At 54.6% G+C, this 19,973-nt stretch overlaps 1 protein-coding gene across 1 annotated transcript in view; it reads right to left on the reverse strand.

Annotated features, from left to right (window-relative positions):
- Positions 1-4,950: 4,950 nt before the first annotated feature.
- Positions 4,951-19,973, reverse strand: part of PREX1 (phosphatidylinositol-3,4,5-trisphosphate dependent Rac exchange factor 1) — a 180,530-nt gene continuing 165,507 nt past the window's right edge. Inside the window, exons 30-40 of the mRNA XM_027977300.2 lie at positions 19,506-19,634; positions 17,860-17,901; positions 16,246-16,463; positions 14,327-14,426; positions 12,124-12,267; positions 11,914-12,028; positions 10,422-10,488; positions 9,299-9,471; positions 8,714-8,816; positions 8,394-8,461; positions 4,951-6,658 (exon numbers count right to left, since the gene is read on the reverse strand). Coding sequence (XP_027833101.2) covers positions 6,616-6,658; positions 8,394-8,461; positions 8,714-8,816; positions 9,299-9,471; positions 10,422-10,488; positions 11,914-12,028; positions 12,124-12,267; positions 14,327-14,426; positions 16,246-16,463; positions 17,860-17,901; positions 19,506-19,634 — 1,202 coding nt within the window. The 3' untranslated portion in view covers positions 4,951-6,615. The remainder of the gene's footprint in view (positions 6,659-8,393; positions 8,462-8,713; positions 8,817-9,298; positions 9,472-10,421; positions 10,489-11,913; positions 12,029-12,123; positions 12,268-14,326; positions 14,427-16,245; positions 16,464-17,859; positions 17,902-19,505; positions 19,635-19,973) is intronic.

A 19,973-nucleotide genomic window follows, 5' to 3' on the forward strand; every position in this document is an offset into this window, starting at 1 on the left:
CTATTTTTACTCAATCAGGAAGGCTTCTCAGAGGAGGTGGTTTCAACTGAGACCTGAACAGTGAAAAGGAAGCAGCTACGGAAGAGTCAGGTGGGAAGAGGGTTCCAGGCAGAGAAAGTAGCAAGTGCAAAGCTCCTGTGGTGGGAACAAGGAACGAGACCAGGGAGCTTGAGGAAGAGAAAGAAGGCCCTGGCGGCTGACCGTCAGTCCACTGAGGCTGGGGGCAGGAGGCGGGGGAGACTGGAGAGGTCAGAGACCCCTGCTGCCTGTTCAGCTCCCCCAGGAGGCCTTGGTGGTGTTGGAGGAGTTGGGGCACTAGAGTCAGTCCCTCCGGGTTCGAACCCTAAGGCTGCATGAACTCCAGCTGGGCATGTCTCACTCTTGGCCTCTGTTTTCTCAACTGCAAAATCAGATTAAGAATCCCGGGCACCATGAAAACTGATGAGGTTTAGTGATCAGAATTTTTGTCCAACAGGGCTGAGCCGTCCTCCCAGTCTCAGCCACTCATACACTGATTCATTCCAGTCAAGCCAACACGTATGGCTTGAGCGTGTGCCACAGTGCTGTGCACCAGGCCCTGTGCTATTAGCCCAGCACCATGGCACACAGTAGGTGCTCAAGGCAGGGCTGCTACCAGGGTCTGTAGCCGTTCCCGATCTGCCAGGCCCCAGGCGGGTCTCCTCTCCCTCCGCCTTGGCGACAGGCCCAGCCTTTGGGACACGCGGTGAGGGGCAGTCTAGGGCCAGCACTGAAGTCATGCCCTCCTCTGGGAGCTTTATGTCCAGAGAAGACCGTCAGAGACTCGGGAGGCTGCTTTGTCATTAGAAGGCCCTTCCCACCACACTCCAATGCCCTGGGGTCCCTACTAGATGAGACGGACAAGAATCCCTGCCCTTGAAGGGCGGGAGACAGAAAATGAACAAATGGACACACGGCAGGTTTCGGCCAGGTGAGAAAAATTACAAGGGTGAAGGGACAGCCTAAGAGGAAAGAATGGAGGGGGCGGTGACATTCAAGCAGCCTGAATGAGGGGGCAAAGCACGAGGCCGCCTGGGGGAATCACAGGCGCAAAGTCCCTGGGGCAGCCCCCCTACAGCAGGAAGGCAGCCGAGCACCTTCTACTTACTCACGACCACCATCCTTTGCTTAGTAAGACCTCTTCAACCTTTCACTCCCCTGACCCCACTTCTGCCAGGTCCTACCAGGTTCTCCCATGGTGCACCTGGGTGGAGAGCCTATGAAATCCAGTGACCGCTGTATTTCCCACTCGCTAAACGTATGACATTGCTACCACTGCCCTGGATTCAGCAGTATTTCCGAGCTGTGTGACCGTAGGCAGGTCACTTAACTATCTGAGTCCATCCTGTCTTCTGTAAAGTCAGGCCTCAGTAGTACCTATCTTAAAGGGCTGGTATGCGAATTATAGGAGACGACACCTTTACGCAAACTGACCAATAGGCGCTGAGAGATCAACACGTGAGAGATTTTGAACGTTGCTATTGGTCCTTCAGAGAAGTCTAGGAGAGGCTGACTAGAAGAGCAGAAGTTCTTCCTGAGGAATTGAGTTCTCTCAAATATAGGCAACAGAACTGAGGCACAGAGGACAGGGCTCTGCCCAAGGTCACACAGCACACCAGGGGATCCCACCTCGGGCCCTGCTGCCCTCTCCTGTCCACTCCCAGTCCTCTAGGTGGCGTTACTAGTGCCCAGAGAGGGGCAGCTTTCAGCGAGCCTTTCTGATTCACCTCTCCTCAAAGTTCCAAAGCCCTGCAGACTTGAAGCGAGAAGCGCTTGCAAGTTGTCCTCAAGGTTTGGCCAGGACGACCTGGTCCGCAGCGCCACCTGCTGGTCAGCGATTCCACGCAGGTCAGGGCTCCCCGCCATGGAGGAGGGCACATTGCTATTAACCATTTCAGGTTCCTGATCACAGCCCTCATGAACATCTGTTTCACAGTTTACTTCCTTCTCACACATCCACTTGCAAGAGAAGAAAGGCGGGAGAGGAGGAAAAACGTAAGAGAAAAGAATGTTAAAATAAACGGTCTAGCTCACAAACATGTATTATGGGACAAAGAAAAACAAAGAGCTAGGAAGGAAAGAAAACCGATGGGAAAGAGACCAAAATAATCAAGAAAAAGACAGAAATAAAGGGCGGGGGGGGGGGAAAGGTTTGACCAAGAAAAAGAGAAAATATCCACACCAAGTCAGGCCAAGCCCAGACCAGACGGGCAGAGGACAGGACCCATATTGCAGACAGTCTCAGCCACTGCTGCCTCCGTCCCAAAGGTGTGCACCCAGAACAAGCGTTTGGGTGGGAAGCCTGGCAAGCAGGAGCTGGCAACACTCAAGCCAGGGACACAGTCCCTGGCGCCACCTGCTGGACGGATGGGGGTACCACGTCTATCCCTGGGAAGTTTAGATTTGGATGCAAATATCTCCATTTCTCAGAGAAGGAAACTGAAGCTCCAAGAGAGATGGTGACTTGTTAAGGGATGGTCACTCAGCAAGTACAGCAGCCTGCCAGGTACAGATGTCTGAAGATGTCTGACCTCAAAGGTCTCAGCCCAGGCCCTCCCTGTCCTCAACAATCCAGCCCAGTCCAAGAACAAGGCCAGGTGCCGAGAATGTGGTCAGGGGCACGTGCTTTGGCCACAAGCAGCTAGGATATGGGTTGCTGGCTCTGACAGTGATGAGCCTTCTTTTGTTGTTATCAGTGGTTCACTGACACCCAGCACTGGGCCAGACCTGGGACAGAGCAGACAGCATGGATGTCACTCCTGCTCTCGGGGTTTCACTGATGGCAGAGAATGGTAAACAGAGAAGCAGTTATATTTAGATAAAATCACAAAGTGGCCAACACACTCCATACCACCTTTGGCTTTCCCAGTGCAACACAGCCCACGCCAAGGGACCGTATCCAAGTCAGCACCGTTTGACAGGTGGATAAACTGAGAAGCGGGGGAGCAGAGAACGGGGGGTTGACAGACTCACCAGCTGCAGGGACTCGCCCGACTCTCAACGCTCCGTTGGTCAGCACAGCCACTCCTGGTCATCAGTTCCTCCCTCAGCCAACATCGCCATGGCAACTCCAGAGCTGAGGATCTGGAGATTCAGGAGGCCAGCGCTGGCCAAGCTCGCCCAGGCAGGGCCATCCCAGAGATGAGCAATCAGGCAAAGGAGTGTGCTAGGCCAGGTGGGAGATGGAAAACTGACTTTGCCCAAAGGCAGTGGCCACGCCTCAGCTTCGGGTGACATGTGACCAGGCAGGACACATGGTCCCACAAAGGCCACTGGGACCAGAGCATCTGAATTTTCAAAAGAAACCCAGATTCAGGATTTGGAAGTGAAAGCTGCTGGTTCTTGACTGTCTAATTCAAAATATCAGGAAAACAAAAACAAAACCACATCAGTTTCCAAGTTTCAGCTTGCTCACCATCAGTTCAAGACGTCTGGTCATTTGCAAAACACCCCTTCTCTGTAAGCAGGCCTTCATGCTCCACTTTGTACAAAGAAAGGCCTTCCAGAGCAAGAAACAGCCCCAGGCTTCCACCCCATTTGCTGAGGCAGCTCTGTTGTCTGAGAAGGTATGTGACTTGCTCAAGGCTGAAGAGACCTTAATTCTCAGTTCCAAACCAAAGCTGCCCGTGTCCATCACTGCAGGAGAACTCACTCATCTCACTGCAGGCCCTCTGGGTGCAGAACAGGGAGACACTTCTGCTTCCTGTAAGCGTCTGCCTGGAGGAAGGCAGCAGATCCTCCCTGTTGACCCCAAATATATATCAAGGTGATGGCTCTCCCCTTAGAGTGATTTTCCCGGGATCCAAATACAGGTTTCAGATAATTCAAGTAATCAGTCCATCCCTGTGCCCCAAATCCCACCAGGATCTACTCTCATCTATTATGTTATTGAGTCCTTCAAAACCTGTAATTGAAAGACACGAGGCTCTCCTTCCCGGAGAGACCCAGAGCCTGGGTCTGGAGAGAATAAGCTCTGAGAGCTAGTTTGGAAGGAAAGGAGATGGAAAGAGAAGGGGCTCTGGTCCAAAATGGCAGGACTCAGGGAAGGCCCAAGCACGCCCATGACAGTGAGGGCTTCAAGAGGAAGGCACCCTCAAAGAAGCCTTTCATAGAGATCAGGGTTTTCCAAAGTGTGGGAAAGGAGGGAAGCGAGAGGGATGGGGAGGGAAGGAACAGGGTAGGGAGGAGAGAGGGAGACGGAGAAAGGCATAGGGGCAGACAATTCAGGCCTGAGGATTAGATTTCTCTGCCTGGGCAGACAGACCCAGGCAGCTTCATAAAGATGGCTCAGGACCTTGGCCGGTGAGAACCTGCGGACAGCCTTGGGACCTAGACCACAGTACCCAGTGTGTGGTACCATATCTGCATGGCTCTGTTCTGATTGGCCCGTGTGTGGCCAGTGTGAATTCTGATTGGCCAGGAACCAGCCAACCACGTGTTGAGCACTTGGAGCTCTGCGAGCGTGGGATTCCGGACCCACTGGACCTTGCAGGTTGGGGTGACGGATGGCCCACCCCTCAGACCACCCTGATCCGTGAGACAGGGAGTCCTGGCATGACACCAGCAGGAGGCAAGGGAATGCCTGGAGAAATAGTCCCATTTTTCCACCATCACACTGAAATGAGTATTCAGAATCCAAAACACAGGCGAAATACGCATATATAAAGACAGTGATTTTCTTGGCGCATCTGAGATGCAGACCCACCCCGTGATCTCAGGTAGTCCTCACCACTCCCCTGCAGGGAATATATACATACTGCCCTCATTTTAGAGGAGGAAACTGAGGTTAGTGTGGTAACTCACGGCACCGAGGGAACCGTCCTCCGCGCCATCTTCACGGCGGTTGCTTACTCCGCCTATGACACGTGCAGGCCCAACCACCCCCAATGCCACCAGGGTCAGCCCCGAAGGAAGCCACCACAGATCAGGATCTTTGTATTATAAACCCACTTTTAATAATAATAAAAAAATCTATCATGAATTGAATGAGAAGATCTGTACATCATAAAGTAAACCAGTGCACAACGCCCTTGTCCGCAGGGAACACTCTCCCTTTCTGCCATGGGGGTCCTTATTTGTAACAGGCTACCTCTGTCCAGCGACAAGCTCACCTCTTGCAATCTGATGCAGGGTGGCAAGAGAGGGAAGGCAACTCCTGGGGATGCAGGGAGCCAAGATGTTGATGCGGCTTCAAGCCTGCAGGGCAGAGGGAAAACTACACCTGATCTCACCCATCAGCCAAGGCTGGAAAGACATGTCTCTGCTGGTGACAGGAGCTGGAGGGACAAACTCCAGGGGTGGGGAGGGTGGGGAAGGGGGCCAGACAGGGGGTAGATCCTGTGTAGGTTCCTGTGCCCAGGTGGCCAGGGTCGCTTCCGGTCTCTCTGGCTGGCTGAGAAGTCCCAAATGCCCTGCTACTGCCTTGCTCTGGATTAACATTAAAAAATAAATTACAGAAGCCACCACTCAGGGTATCCCAGCAGCCCCTCTACCACAGAGGACGGACACTGGTGTGGAACTGCCTCTTCAGTGGATAGTTCAACTCCCTCCAGCCCCCAGGCCTGGCCCAGCCACCTCTGAAACCCTTGGAGCCAGCCATTCAAAGAACAAAGTCATTCACCCTAATACAGGCCAACGGCTAGAGAACTGAAGGTGGGTGGGGAAAGGAACCCTAGTCGATACCTGTAAGCAGTATCTTAAGACCCTAATACTTAAAAAGATGAAATACCGACATTTCTTCAATTTTCAATAATTTAGTTTTTTTTCTTTTTTTTTAGAACTGGGAAAAGTTGTCAACACTACTTTATGTTGGTCCCCTGTTAGACAATATAGCTTTCTTTGAAATTTAAAACACAAATATATACTCACACAACCTGGGGGGTGGGGGCGGGGGATGGTGGGGAGGAAGCGGGAATCTCAACACAACCAACGACAACATAAAAATCCCAAAATAAACCATAGAGAGTTCACGCCACATAAATAAAATTGGGGCAAATCTTGTGCCCTGGGCTGATGGCTCCAGTTCTAATGGCGTTGATAGAGGAAGCCAGGGTGGCTTTCAACCGTCCTCTTGGTAATAAGTGTTGTGCCCTGTCCCTCTTTCGTGGCAGAGGTCTGGCTTTTCTGAGTCCGTTGGAGAGGTTAGTACAGGGTTAAAGGGAGATCTGGAAGCTAAGGTGAGGAAGAGACACGTGTGGTCACCTGGAATGTGGACTTAGAAGGAAACCAGAGGTTTCCAAAGTGCAGGCTAAGCCACGGGCCTCCAACTGCAGCGCCCCTGACATCTCCCGTGTCCTGGGAACTTCCAGACAGGAGCCCAGGCCCTGGAGGCACCCATCAGTTCTGTGGGTCCCCAGGAACCCCTCTGGCTTCTGGCAGAAGTGTGGAGAACGTGCCGGCCCAGGGCCAATCGCCAGTTCATCCGCGAGTCAGGGCACCGTTTATCCTCCCAGGAGGTGACGTGATGGAGGAGGCTGGGCAGATCTTGAGGCAGGCGGAGTGGAGGCCTCGGGCCAGCTCTGGAGAAGGCCGCATGGCCCCGTGTCCTTGCAAACCCCGGCTCCAGAGGATGCAGCCGGGCATCAGGCACCTCGGCGTTTAGAGGTCTCCGTCCACCGGTGGCTGGCAGAGGCGGTAGAGCCTGGTGGATGGAGGTGAAGAGGATGAGGGGCGGCCACGGCTCGTTATTATTATCGTCGCAACATGTGATTTATGTGAACGTGCAATCATGCCCAGAAAGCAAAACTCAGCAGGTGTAAGAAGATGCAGAGTAAAAAATTATTGAGGTTGCCCACACTCTCCTCCAGCAGGCCAGTCCCCGCCCCTCAGCAGTCTTGCTCTCTCCAGATTGGCAAGGGGTTTACAAATACAGACGCAAACACATGCACCCATTTGTGTGTCAAGATACGCATGTGGGTGTGTGATTACACGTGTGGGTATCTGTGCATTTTTCCACGCTAATGGTGGCCAAGGAGACCCAGCACTCTGCCCCTGGAGCTTTTCATTTAATATATCTTGGGGGCTTCTCCCTGTAGCACATGCAGGCCTGCCTTGGGTTTCTTTCTGCACTGGGAGGATTCTGAGCCCCACCTCAAGTAACGAAGGAGTCACTAAGAGGTTTCAAGCAGGAGAGAGCATATATGCTGTGTGAGAAGGATAGCAGGGGGACCAGACAGGAGGTGGCCGCAGAGACACAGACAAGACAGGGAAGCAGGAAGGTGCAGGGCGTCAGGAAGGGGATGGTCTGGGTTCAGAAGGGCTGCTCTGATTCTGTGTGTTAGCTGTGTGCCCTCGGACAAGACACTTAACCTCTCTGGGCCTCACTGTCCCCACTGTCCATGGCAGATAACACAAGTACCTTGCTCACAGAGTTGTTGTTTAAGCAAAAGAGTCAATATAGATAAGGAGATGGGAATGGTGCCTGGAGCAGGGGAAGTGACATAGAAAAGCATTTAAGGGACTTCCCTGGTGGTCCAGTGGCTAGGACTCACACTCCCAATGCAGGGGCCCAGGTTCAGTCCCTAGTAGGGGAGCTAGATCCCACACACCGCAACTAGGAACGCACAACTAAGAATCTCGCACGCCACCACTAAAGATCCTGCCTACCATGATGAGGATTCCGCACGCGGCAACTAAGACCCGGAACAGCCAAACACATAAAAAATAAAGAAATAAATTTTGAAAAGTATTTAAAAGCAACATGGGCCAAGAGTGTAGGCAAAAGCTAATGGAACACATGTAAGATCTAAATGAGTACTTGTATCGCTCCAACACGGTTTCCTAGTCTTGACAATGTCCTGTGGTTACATGAGACATTATCCTGGCTGAGGGGGGTGGGCGTTGCTGCATGAAGGACCCCTGAAAACTCTGTATTATGTTTCTAACTTCTTGTGGTCAAACTATTTCAAAATAAAAAGCTATTTAAAAAGTGTGGGCCGATGTCAATAGCAAATCAGGACAGTGTGGATGGAGAGAGAAGACGCACTAAAATGAATTATTCCTAGGACAGGGGTCTGCACACAGGGCTATAAGAAGATCTGACACTGACTCAGGGACGACGGGGCCGTGAGGACAGGAAGAAGCAGTGGGCTGAGGGCTCTGAGGGCAGCAGAGAAGCAGCAGTGGGCGAGCAAGTTGGGGGGCACACAGATCATTGCCCCACACTTCACTCGGGCCCGGCCTCACTTTCCCAGCCAAAGTGGGAGCCCTGGGAGGTAACAGACTAAGTCGTATTTGTTGTTTCCCAAAGTAGGGGAATCCCATAAATGAGAGGGGAGGACCCATCCGAATGCTAGGGCGTCTGTCTGGGGTGAGGCCAACCCCAGGGAAGGGAGCAGAGGGAAGGAGTTGGGGGGCGGCGGGGGACAGCCACTCACCGCGGGGCGCCCTGGGGCACCTGGTCCTTGACCCGGAGGTTTTTGGCCAAAATCTCCACCCTGGGGCCCTGGGAAGAGAGAACAGTGAGGGCCCAGCTGTCTCTTGGTGGAGAGCAGGGCGCTTGAGGAGGTGTGTGGGTGTGGGTGGGGTGACTGGGAGATCCCCAGAAGCTAAGATCTGCAGCCCCTCCAGAGGGGACACGGTCATCAGCCCCATCCCCAGACGGCCCCTCATCCCACCTGGGGTTTTAAGCCCACCACGCCCCGGCCTGGGCGCCTCCCCTGCAGCCTGACGGGGCCCTGGGGCCTAGACGGCCCACCTGCTTCCGCATGATGTCTGTGGCCTGCATGATGCACTTGGGCAGCAGCCCGTGGCTCCGCGCCAGGATGGCCGCCTGCTCCAGGGAGAGGCTCAGGGTGCTCCTGCAGCGGGGCGGCAAGGGGTGGGGGGCAGCACGTGAGACTTGGGCGACGTCCTGCCCCCCACACAGCACCCAAAACCCCGATCGGAGCAGCAGGGACAAGGGACAGAAGCGAGAGAGTGGTCCAGCCCGGCCCCAACCAAGACGGGCGCCCATTCCTGCCAGTGTTCTACGGATGCTCCAGCAGAACCAGGCGCCTCAGCCGCTCGGTCACGCCAGCCAGAGTCAGGGGGCTGGGAAGCTCGCAAGCTCTCCCAGGACCACCTTCCCCTGAGGTCCCATCTCACAGAGGGCAAACTGAGGCCGAGAGTGGGCCCTGGCCTTGTCTGGGCTCAACAGGGAACGGAAGAACCAGGTTTCCAAGCAGGCCTCCAGTCTCCCACCTTGGGGCCCCAACCCCCAGGGGCACGCCCAGCCCCTCCAGGCCACGCCCCCCACGCTGGGCCCCACCCCCTAGAGGTCCGGCCACGCCCCCCTCCGCACCTCTGCATGCCTGTGCCGCACATGGCGATCTGGCAGGCCCCCAGGCGGTAGCAGAGTTCGGAGGAGATGGGGATGAGACCAGCGCCCAGGCTCCCGGCGGCACCAGACTTGGGGTGGACCAAGGACTTCATGAGGCGGCAGAGCTCATCCAGGGCGTTGATGGGGCGAATCAGCTGCGAGGTGCACAGGCCCGGACGGTCAGAGGAGGCCCCCCGACCCAGCCTTCCGCCCCAGTCTTCACCTCCGATCAAGCTCCATCACAGCAGGTGTCTTCCCCACTCTGTCACCGGGGTGACAGAGCCAGGACTCTTCCACGACCCCTGCGGCTGCCCCACAAGCTGGCATTCGGCACTCACAGTATGTTTCAGGCCAAACCCTCCCATCTAATTCTCTTCCCCTGCACAGGTGAAGCCAAGAGCCAACGGCCCTCCCCGTCCTCTCCAAACAGCAGCCCCTCCCCGGGAACAGTCTGTGCCCCCCTCACCCACCCCCGGCTTGTCTGGCATTGCCAGTGCAGGCACAGAACTCTGGCCAAGGCTTTCTGTGTCATCTTTAGACTACACAGCAGACTACAAACTCCCAAAGGGCTGTGCCCACCCCTTCTCCTGGAACCCCAGCCTCACAGTCTGAGGCCAGGAGCCCCCATAGTACTGTCAAAATTGAGGCCCCATAGTGCCTGGGCAGAGGGAGAAAGGCCTGGAGCATGCAGGGGACGGGGTGGGGCAGGGGGTGGGGGACGGTGGGCACAGCCCCTCGAAGGCCAAGTGTGACACACAGGAGCGTGGCTGGAACAGCCAGATCTTCCCATTGCTCAGGATAGGCCAGAAGCCTCCGTTTTATGGGAAATCTTTTGACTTTTAAATGCTGGCAACAAACAGGAAACAAACAAAAAGAACACTGCATGGCCATGTCCGGCGTGGGGCTCCAGCCCCAGAGCGATGCTGCAAGGAGTGGGTGCCAGGGAGAACACATCATCTAAGGAATTCTAAAGCGGGTCAGGAAGAAATTGGAATTTCTAGAATGGGGAGGGTGCTGGAGACCCCAGGAGACGTCCTGGAGAAGGGACTGCAGAGGCAGTGACCCAGCCCAGATTCCACGGCAGGTGAGGGGAGAGAGGGCATACCTGGTCTATCTTTACTGCCGTGGTGCTGGCATCCGTGGGCAGGTTAGACCGTTCCAGGTAAAATGCCCTGAAAGAGAAGAGTGTTAGGCTGGGGCCGCCACACCCACCACCCCATCCCTTCTCCCGCCCCTGCCTCTGTCTCCCAACAACTCAACGAAACGAATCAGGGAGAGCGGCTGACACAGGGCTCCATGCCCACAGTCATCTGCTCCTCCAAGAGCCCAGGAAGAAGCAGGAAGGGTGCTCAAATGCCACCTCGCCCCGCTGCCCATCTGAATCAGCACCCCACGCTCTCTCCCGTGCTGGTGTGTCTCTCCTCTGACACCACCATCACTTGATACGTCACACTGCTCTGTTTACTGGTTTATTGCTCATCTCCCCTTTGAGAACAGCACTCAGCCAACTTTTTCTGTAGAGGCCCGAACAGTTGACATTTTCAGCTGTGTGGACCAGTCTGTCTCTCTAGAGATGCTATGCAGCTCTGCTGTTGCAGCACAAAAGCAGCCACAGACAATACATACACAGATGAACATGGCTGCGTGCTAATAAAATTTATTGACAAAACGGGGTGGTGGGTCCAGGGGCCATGGCTGCTCTAGAATCTATACTCCATCAAGAACAGGCTTTCTTGTCACTGCTGACTCCTAAGCAAGCACCCAGAACAAAGCCCGGCCCACGGAAGGTTTCAACTGACAGGTGCTAAAGAAAGGGATGAATGCAGATCACAGAGACCATATTTTAAATATTCAGCAAACGGCAAAGAACAGACCGATGGCATTGATCGATCCAAAGAGATGCCAGATGTAATAACAGAGGCGAATGTTCTCCCTGCACAGACAAATGAAAGTATCATTCTCCCATTTCCAAATGGTAAAGCTGGGCTAGGCCCCCTTACCACACCCTGACACCCTGGTGTCCTGTTTCTTAGCCCACCTTCTTCATGGTGGGAGAAGGTGAGGCAGGAGGAGGAAGGGGCCAGAGTCGGGGTGGCAGGAGTGGAGCTCCTTCCTTGGGCCCAAGGCTTCCTCCTGGTGAGTGTGGCCCCTACTCTCCTCCTTGTGGGGGGTCTCCTCTGAGCAGGACCAAGGCCCTGGGGTTACACCCCTCACTCACAGGCTCAAGGATCCTAGGGGCCCCGTCACGGCTCCCTCCCCCATGCAGAATGAAACAGGCATCTCCTCCCAGCTGGCAGGACCTTCTATGAAGCCAAGCAGACCCAGGTCAAAGCTCAGCTCAGCCACTGTCTAGCTGCATCCCTTGGGTGTGCTCCCTGGGCCTCAGTTTCCCTCATCTGTAAAATGGGTTAGAAAGGTAACTTCTGTGAGAATCTGAGGAGCTCGTGTAGGCAGAGGGACTGACACACAGCAGGTGCTCAAGAAACGGCACTTTGCCTGCCCGGGCACTGGGGGCTCTCTGGTGCCTTCCACGCAAAGGCCCCCTCCAGATGACAGTGTCCAGGATCCTGGCCCCAACATGAGGCCCACGCAGGCACCTGAGTTTGCGGTAATACTGCTGAACCTTCTCCAGAGACTGGGCGTTGATCTCCTGCTGCAAATCTTCCACAGCCTGGCTGCCTGGAGGAGGCGAGACCTCCACATTCTCCAGAGCTGTGAAGGGAGAAGATGGGCGAGGCAGGCGCTTGGCTCCCAGCAGGCACAGCCGTTCCCCTGTGGGGCCCCCACAGCCCGGCTCCGCAGCTCACCTTTCGTGAAGAGCACAGTGTGCAGCCTCAGGCTGGCCCCGCTCTCCAGGCGGGAGGGCAGCTTGGAGAAGTGGTAGCTGTCCAGGTAGAGGACCACCTTCAGCGCCTGCCGGCTGCCCTCGATGTGGTAGAAGACGTTGGTGTCTGTGGAGGGACATGGCGGGCCAGGGACACAGCTGTGGGGGCAGCTTCAGACCCTCCATCAGACCCCAGAGCCGCGGCTGCAGGCCTCCCTGCCCTCCCATCCAGGGGCGCCTGAGACAGCCGCATCGCCCCACGCTCAGAGGAGCAGCCTCTGACCTTCCTTTTCCCCCTCCCTCAACAGGTCTGTTTCCACTGCTTAGTTCTGAGACCTGACACTGATTCTGTCCAGCTGGGGAGTCGTCCACGTTTGTCTTCAGAGCCTCACCAAGGCTCCTTGCAACCTCGCCTGGTAGCCTCCACCGGGCAGAAGCTGCCTTCAAACAGCACCTGCATCTTGCTTACACCCATAGGGAAGAGCACGCGGCTGGGTGGCACTGGCACCCCATCCCGTGCCCGTGGCAGACATCACTAATCAAGGTGATTCTCTCTGAGCCCAACTTGGCCTCTAGACAGGCAGCCACTGTCAACCAATTCCAACAGGCACCTGAAATGAAACTCACTGTCCAACTAGGCTCCAGTCCACATATTCTCAACAGGGTGCTATTGCCTCTAAGGAGGTGAAAACTGGTTCTTATGGGGAAAGCAAAAAAAATTTACCCTTTTCATGTATAAAGCACAGACAGACATACAATACCTAAACGGATATATAGTATATCCATCATACTAAAACTTCATGGGGGTGTGTGAGTGAAGTCGCTCAGTCGTGTCCAACTCTTTGCGACTCTGTGGACTATAGCCTGCCAGGCTCCTCCATCCATGGGATTTTCCAGGCAAGAATACTAGAGTAGGTTGCTATTTCTTTCTCCAGGGTATCTTCCTGACCCAGGGATCAAACCTGGGTCTCCCACACTTGCAGGCAGACTCTTTACTGTCTGAGCCACCAGGGAAGCCCCATGGGGGTGTGTGGCGATCAGCAAAAAATTGTCTAAATAGGCTCTTCAGTGAGGTGATAGAAAAACAACAACAATGAAAAGGACCAGTGGTTCTCAAATCTTGCTGCTGCGTTCAGTTGCTAAGTCATGTCCACCTCTCTGTGACCCCACACCAGGCTCCTCTGTCCTCCACTAGCTCCCAAAGTTGGCTCAAATTTGTGTCCAGGTCTTCAAACTAGTATGCTTCAAAATCACCAGAACTTATTAACACAGATTTCTAGGCTCTGCTTCCAGTTTTGGATTCAGGAAGTCCTGGATGGGGCCCAGAATTAGTTTTTCCAACAATCCTCCAGGTGCTGGTCCAGGGATCACAGAGAACCATGACTCTGGAACTGAGCCCGGTGGTTCTCAGTCCTGGCTGTACATTTAAGTCTTCTGGAAAACCTATCTAGAATCCCAATGTCCAGGATTCATCCCACAGACTGAATCTGAATTGCCAGGGCCAGGAGTAGGACCAAGCCTCAGTATCAGAAAAGCTCCCTGGCTGATCCCAGTGCCGTCAGGGCTGGGACTGGGCAAGACTGTGAGATCCAGGAGGGCAGAAACCACGGCCACGTCTCTCTCCACTGCAGCCCCAGAACCTAAAACTGAGCCTGACACACAGGATGTGCTCGTAATTACAGTGATGTGAATAGATGGAAGGGGGTGGGGGTGGATGGACGGTGGACAGATGGGGTAAATGGGTAGAGGGATGGGTGAGTGAATGAATACATGGATGGATAGATGGGTGGATGGATGAGTAGATCAATAAATGGATGAGTGGGAGGGCACACAGAAAGATGGGGGGAGGGAGGGAGAATGAAAGGAAAGAAGAAAATTATGGTGTTAAGTTCTCAGAAAATCTTAACACATCTTCATTCCAAAGAAGGGTATCTCTGGGAGTTTTCATTAAGAACTGGGTACTGGCTGTTTTTCCCTCCTAAGTGCTGTTGGAGATGGCTGGGTTTATATGAAATGAGACCCCCTTCTTCCACATATGTTGGGAGCAGGCAGTTTGAAAGCATTGTGTCCCAGGTCAACCCTAGGCAGCTGGCCTGGTGGCAGAGGGAGGAGCAGGGTGACCCCAGAGCAGTCCCTTCTACCCCAGAACCCGGACTCTCTCAGTGGGGGTGAGAGGAATCACTCACTGGCCACACAGTTCTCATCCAGCTGCTTGAAGGAGAAGGTGACGTTGTCCAGCTCCGAGAGGGTCACCCAGATGTCCTCCAGCATGGTCCGTTCCTCCTTCTGCAGGAGGAAGACAGGGTGGAGGAGTCTCAGATCCCACCCCTGCCCCGGGTTTTATTTCAAGATGCTGCGATTCAACTCCAGTTGACACACCAGGCTGTGGCCCTTCCAGGCAGGAGGTCCTGTGCGGGGCTCTCCAGGGCTGGACAGGAGATCACGTTCACTCCAGGCCTGTCCCACCTCTTCCAAGTCAGAGCCCACCTCTGCTCTAACGTGCCAGGTGGCCCTCTTTCCTGAGCCCTCCCACCAATCCCACTGAACCGTTCCAACCCAGCACCCAGTTCAGAGCCTGCATGTCTTGACAACTGGCAAATTAACACACGGGGTCCCGGTGACCTCATCTAAGAGGAAGGAAGTGAGGACTGGGTGTTCACGTCCAGAAATCAAGTGAGAAGGGATCTGCCATCAGGCGGGCACCCGTCTGCAGCATCGGCCAGCAGAGGGAACACCAAGGCCACGCTTTCCCAACCGGCCTGCAGTTGTGACTTCTCCTCCCACCTGGGAAAAATGTCGAGGAGGCTCAGAGCTGCAGAAGCCAGGGGAACTCCAGCCTGAGCGTGCGGGTGGAGGAAAAAATACCACAGAGCAGGTTTTTACTCCTGGGGGGCATCGGCTCTAAGTACCAGTACCCAACAATGCTGAGTCACCGGCTCTGCCCTCACCCCCAGGGGCTGGTAGAAGGACCCACCCTGATACTGAGCCCCAAGAGTGAACAAGCAGAGCAACGAGGGATAAAAGAGAAGGTGCAGAGAAAGCAGATCAGCTGGGGGAGCTGGGCTTAGCATCGGGCTCCCACAGTTCACACCCGCTCCCTGGGCCTTAGTGTTCTCATCCTTAAAAAGCGGGTATACTGCCTTGGACTAAACCAGAAGCTATTTGCACCAAGGAAGTTTCCCTGGATCGTCACAAAAGTCGGCTCACGGGTCTCCCAGCCTCTGCCCTTACCCCTCCACACTCTTCCCCACCCCGCAGCCCCAGGTGATCCTTTAAGTGTCAAAGTGAGACCCTGTCCCTCCTCTGCTCAAAATCCTCCCCTGGTTGCCACCCACGCAAAGGAACAGCCAAAGTCCCACAAGAGCCTGCGAGACCCGCACAGTCAGACCCCGGTGGGTTCTCAGGACGTGCCGCCCCTCGCTGGGCTCACTGTTCCAGCCATGCTGGGAACCTTGCTGTTTCTCAAACACTGTGTGCCTGCTCCAGCCTCAGGGCCTTTGCACCTGCTGTCTTCTCTGCCTGGAGGGCTCCTCCCCAGGGTCCGAAGGCTCATCCCCTCCCCTCTTTTGGTTCTTGGGTCAGAGGTCACCTTCTTCGTGAGGCTCCCGGTGGCCACCTTATCACACTTTCAACTGCCACTGCCCACAGACCTTCCTGCCCCCTCCTCTGCTTAATGTTTCTCCTTCCCCCTTATCGCTATACACGAGGGTTTCTCAACTGCAGCACGACCGACACTTGGGGCCTAGATAATTCTCGGCTGAGGGCTGGGGTGGCTGACTACCCTGGAGGAGCAGCCCTGCCCCTGGCCTCTACGCACCAGACACCAGTACCTCCTCTTCGTCAACCGAAAATGTCTCCAGACGTTGCCGCGTGTCCCCTGGGGGCAGAACTGCCCCGGTGAGAACCAGAGGTCTACACCATCTGTGTCCTTGGCTACTTATTTTGATCTCCCCAAAATCAGGATATAAGATTCCTGAGTATAAGAACGTGGTGCTATGTCCAGCGCCGGGTCCCCGGTGCCTAGAACAGGGGCACCCAGCAGGTTCTCAGTGAGCCGCTGCTGAATGAACGAACGAGGAGCGAGCCCTCCCCCGGCCCCACTCACCACGGCCGGCGAGAGCAGAGACTGGCAGTGCAGCAGGACGCCTGTGGCCGCCACCTGCTCCAGCCACTTGCGGCTGGCGTCCCGGCTGCTCTCCTCGTACTCGCCGTTGTTGTTGTAGCGGTAGCTCAGGGCTGCCAGCAGCTGCTCGGAAAAGGCGCACACGGCGGCCACCAGGGCCTGGCAGAAGATGCCGTCCCGCCGCAGCTGCAGCTCTGTGTCTGTGGGCGGAGGAGGCGGAGGGGCCACGTGGGGCCATCAGCAGGCTGGCACCCTGAAACCCCAAACTAGCCCCCTCTCCCCTAACCGGACCACCCATCTGGGCCCAACTTGCCAAAATTATCTTCATCCCCTGGCACCAAAAGCCAACTCCATTAAAAACTGACTCTCCAAAAGCAAGCCGATCTGTGGCAAAACTCAACTCTCTCAATGACCCATCTGCCTATCAAAAATAAAATAAAATAAAACAGGGGCTGCTTTGGTGGTCCAGTGGTGAAGACGTCACCTTCTGATGCAGGAGGTGGGGGTTCGATCCCTGGTTGGGGGGCTAAGATCCCACATGCCTCATGGCCAATAAACCAGAAGCAATGTTATGACAAATTTAGTAAAAACTTAAGGGAAAAAACTGATCCTAAAAAAAAAAAAAAAAAAAAACCTTTAAAAAACAAACTTGTGATTTCCCTAACACTTGCCCCAAACCCCTACCTTCAGCTGTTCCTTTATTTATTAGGAAATGTCTCAGCCTTGACCAAGAATGACAGTAACAAGCTCCATGTTTGAAGGAAGGCAGTTCACCATTGTGTCTGTTTTTGAGACGTATACCTTCTTCCTATCATCCCTCCCCCCCCCACCTCCAATTCCTTGGCCCCTGCGTGTGATGTGATTTTCAGAACTGGCCAATTTCAGGCAATTGGTCATTTAGGCCCCTTAATCTTCAGAAAGGGATTTTTTGCTTTGCTTTTGTCTGCACCACTCGGCTTACGAGATCTTAGCTTCCCCCCAAAAAAATGCTAAACCCAGGCCCTCACGGTGAAAGTGCCGCGTCCTCACCACTGAACCAGGGAATTCCCTGAAAGGGATTATTGTCGACGACTGGCAACAGCCAACAGGTTTTCTGTGCCCAATTTTGACCTAGATCCTATTCTAGCTGTCCCATGGCTGAGAATTTCTAGAAGGATGGGACAGAACACCTCCAAGATTCCCCTGGGCATCCATCATCCCTCTTCCTTCCCACCATCTGTAAGGGCAGGAAGCCCCAGGCTGGGGCTGAGGGCTCCACTGGCAGGAAGCCTCTGAAATCATCACTGTTGTATGCTGGGTCCTCACTGAGATCAGCCCAGGCCTGGGAGGTGACAAGAGAGAGCGCTCCTAGCTCCAGGGCCTGAGACTTGTCCCCTAGACACAGGAGGAGGAAATGAGATCCGAGAAGTTCTCAAGGCGCTGGAGGCCACAGGGCTACCTCCCCCACAGGCAGGCCCCAAGGACCCTGCGGAAGTCAACCTTGGTCGGCAGGAGAGGCCTTCCCTGGGCTGCGGTCACGAGCGCCAGCTGCTGCGCCTCTCCTGGATATACCCAGCATATGCACCTTGCAGACCGTTGCCCTTTCAAAGCTCTCACCTGTGCACTTCAGCAAGGCCAGGAGCAGCTGGTTCTTTCCATCTGGAAGGAGAAGGGACCAAGAAGGGAGATGCACTAAGTGGAGTAAGCAGAAGATGCCGGCAGAGCCAAGCCTGACCCCAGCCCACGTGCTCTGCCCCTCTTTCCTGTGAAGCTCAGGGTACAGACAGCCAGGTTCAGGAAGCTTTGAATGAGTGTTGGGTAGATTCCACAAACCTCAGACATCCAGGGGTTGAAACCCCAACTGTTATCTGCACCCCAATTGTTTATATACACCCACCAAACAAAGACTGAAACCAGCCCCTGCAACTCCTGGGCCAGAGCCCCAGCACAAGCCTTGTACCTGCTCAGGCACATATGCGTATAGGTGCTCACATAAGTTCACATGCATCCTAAGGTACCTATTCACGCCACCCTACACGGCCAAGCCCTGCCCACTGCAGACAAAGCTCAGATCTTCCAGACACAGGCTAACATCCTGGTTTCTTTCCTTCACATAAAGGCTCTTGGGCCCAGAAGGGGCTTAGAAAAACCTGAAAGCCCTTTGGGTCTAGGCTCTTGTAATACATTCTATCCTGGGGAGGCCCCAAGATGCAGGGACAGTGTGATAGGAACACCAGCGTCTGCTTATTGAGGACTTACTGCATGCCAGGCACTGTACCAAGTGCCTTATTTGTACTGACTCATTCACTCCTCACAACAACACATAAGGGAAGGCGCCCTGTGAACCCATTTTACAGTGAAGAGACTGAGGCACAGAGACATCAAGAAACTTGCCAAGATCACACAGCCAATAAGTGGGAGAGCTGGGGTTCAAGCCCTGGCCGTCCGGCTCCAGAGTCCATGTTAGTAACCAATGACAGCTTTGGAAAACAGGACAGCTCAGGGCCAACCCAGACTTCCAACTCAGAGGGGGCTGTTCCTGGGGTCATGAGCCTGGGGCCAAGTACCCCCTGCTATGCTGATCAAATGTCTCCCTGGCCTGGGCTCCTTTTAACCTAGGAGCCTCAGGTTCAAATGCTGCCAAGGGCCAGGCAGGTAACATAAGGGGCGTGAAGCAGACCCTGGGCCAAAGGGTATGGCGGGGTCCACATGGCCTGGAAGGCTCCCCTCCCCAACCTAAAGATGGAGGCCACCATTCATCTCCAAGCAAGCGTGAATGCAGGGCTGCAGGCCTGTTACTGCCAGATCGTCTGATTTTTCAAGAATAGCCAGATGTCTAGACTTGTATGTGGGCTTTCAGATTATAAATATTCACATTTTTAAACGCTAGAGCATCCAAACCTACCTGTAGGCCCAAGTCTGATAAGGACCCTCTCTCCCCTCAACACACACCTGTATCCTTGATCATAAACAATAGAAACCTAACTAAATCCACAGCTTTGGAAGCTGGGAAGGAACAAGCTCAGCCTTCTTAGCCTCCCGATTCTGTGAGGGCGCCCCCAGGCACCCCAGATGAGCAGTTCCCTGACCACGTGTGTACTGTCCCAGGGCCCTGAGAAAGGGGCACTGGCTCTTCCTGTCCTCTTCCTGGGCCTAGAGAGACATGGGCACAGAGGTGGACCCACTGCTGACCCTCCCATGTTCCACACTAAGAACCGGAGGCCGCAAGATCGCCACGTGACAGCCCTCCCTGCCCGACTGACCTTCCACGTATCTCTGAATGTTGTCCACCAGGGTCTTGATGGAGTTGGGGAGGTTCCAGGGGTCCTCCTGAATGCTGATCTGGATCAGGTTCCGGCCACGGATTGTACATTCCTCTTTCTGTTTGAACTCTGGAGCAGGAAAGTGACAGGGGGGCAGAAAAGAGACAGGGAGCTTTGAGAAATGGTGCCACTAAGGCCTCTGTCCCATTGCTAGATTCCAAAGCTCAGAATCTTAGGTCAAGGATGCTGGCGAGAGCCTTGGGTATCATCTGGTCCATGGGAAGGCAAATAGATTGTAAGTGTGCTGCTAATGGATAGTACTATACCCGTGGCAGACATCACTACTCAATCTCAGCACTACTAGTCTGAGGATGGGACTCCTAGCAGGCGCAACCAATCCAATGCAGAATCACAAATGAATCTCGGCATTTTCTTCTCCTGAGCCTGAATGTAGTCACAGAAGCATCC

This window comes from Ovis aries, chromosome 13 (assembly GCF_016772045.2).
Source record: "Ovis aries strain OAR_USU_Benz2616 breed Rambouillet chromosome 13, ARS-UI_Ramb_v3.0, whole genome shotgun sequence".
Classification (NCBI taxonomy): domain Eukaryota; kingdom Metazoa; phylum Chordata; class Mammalia; order Artiodactyla; family Bovidae; genus Ovis; species Ovis aries.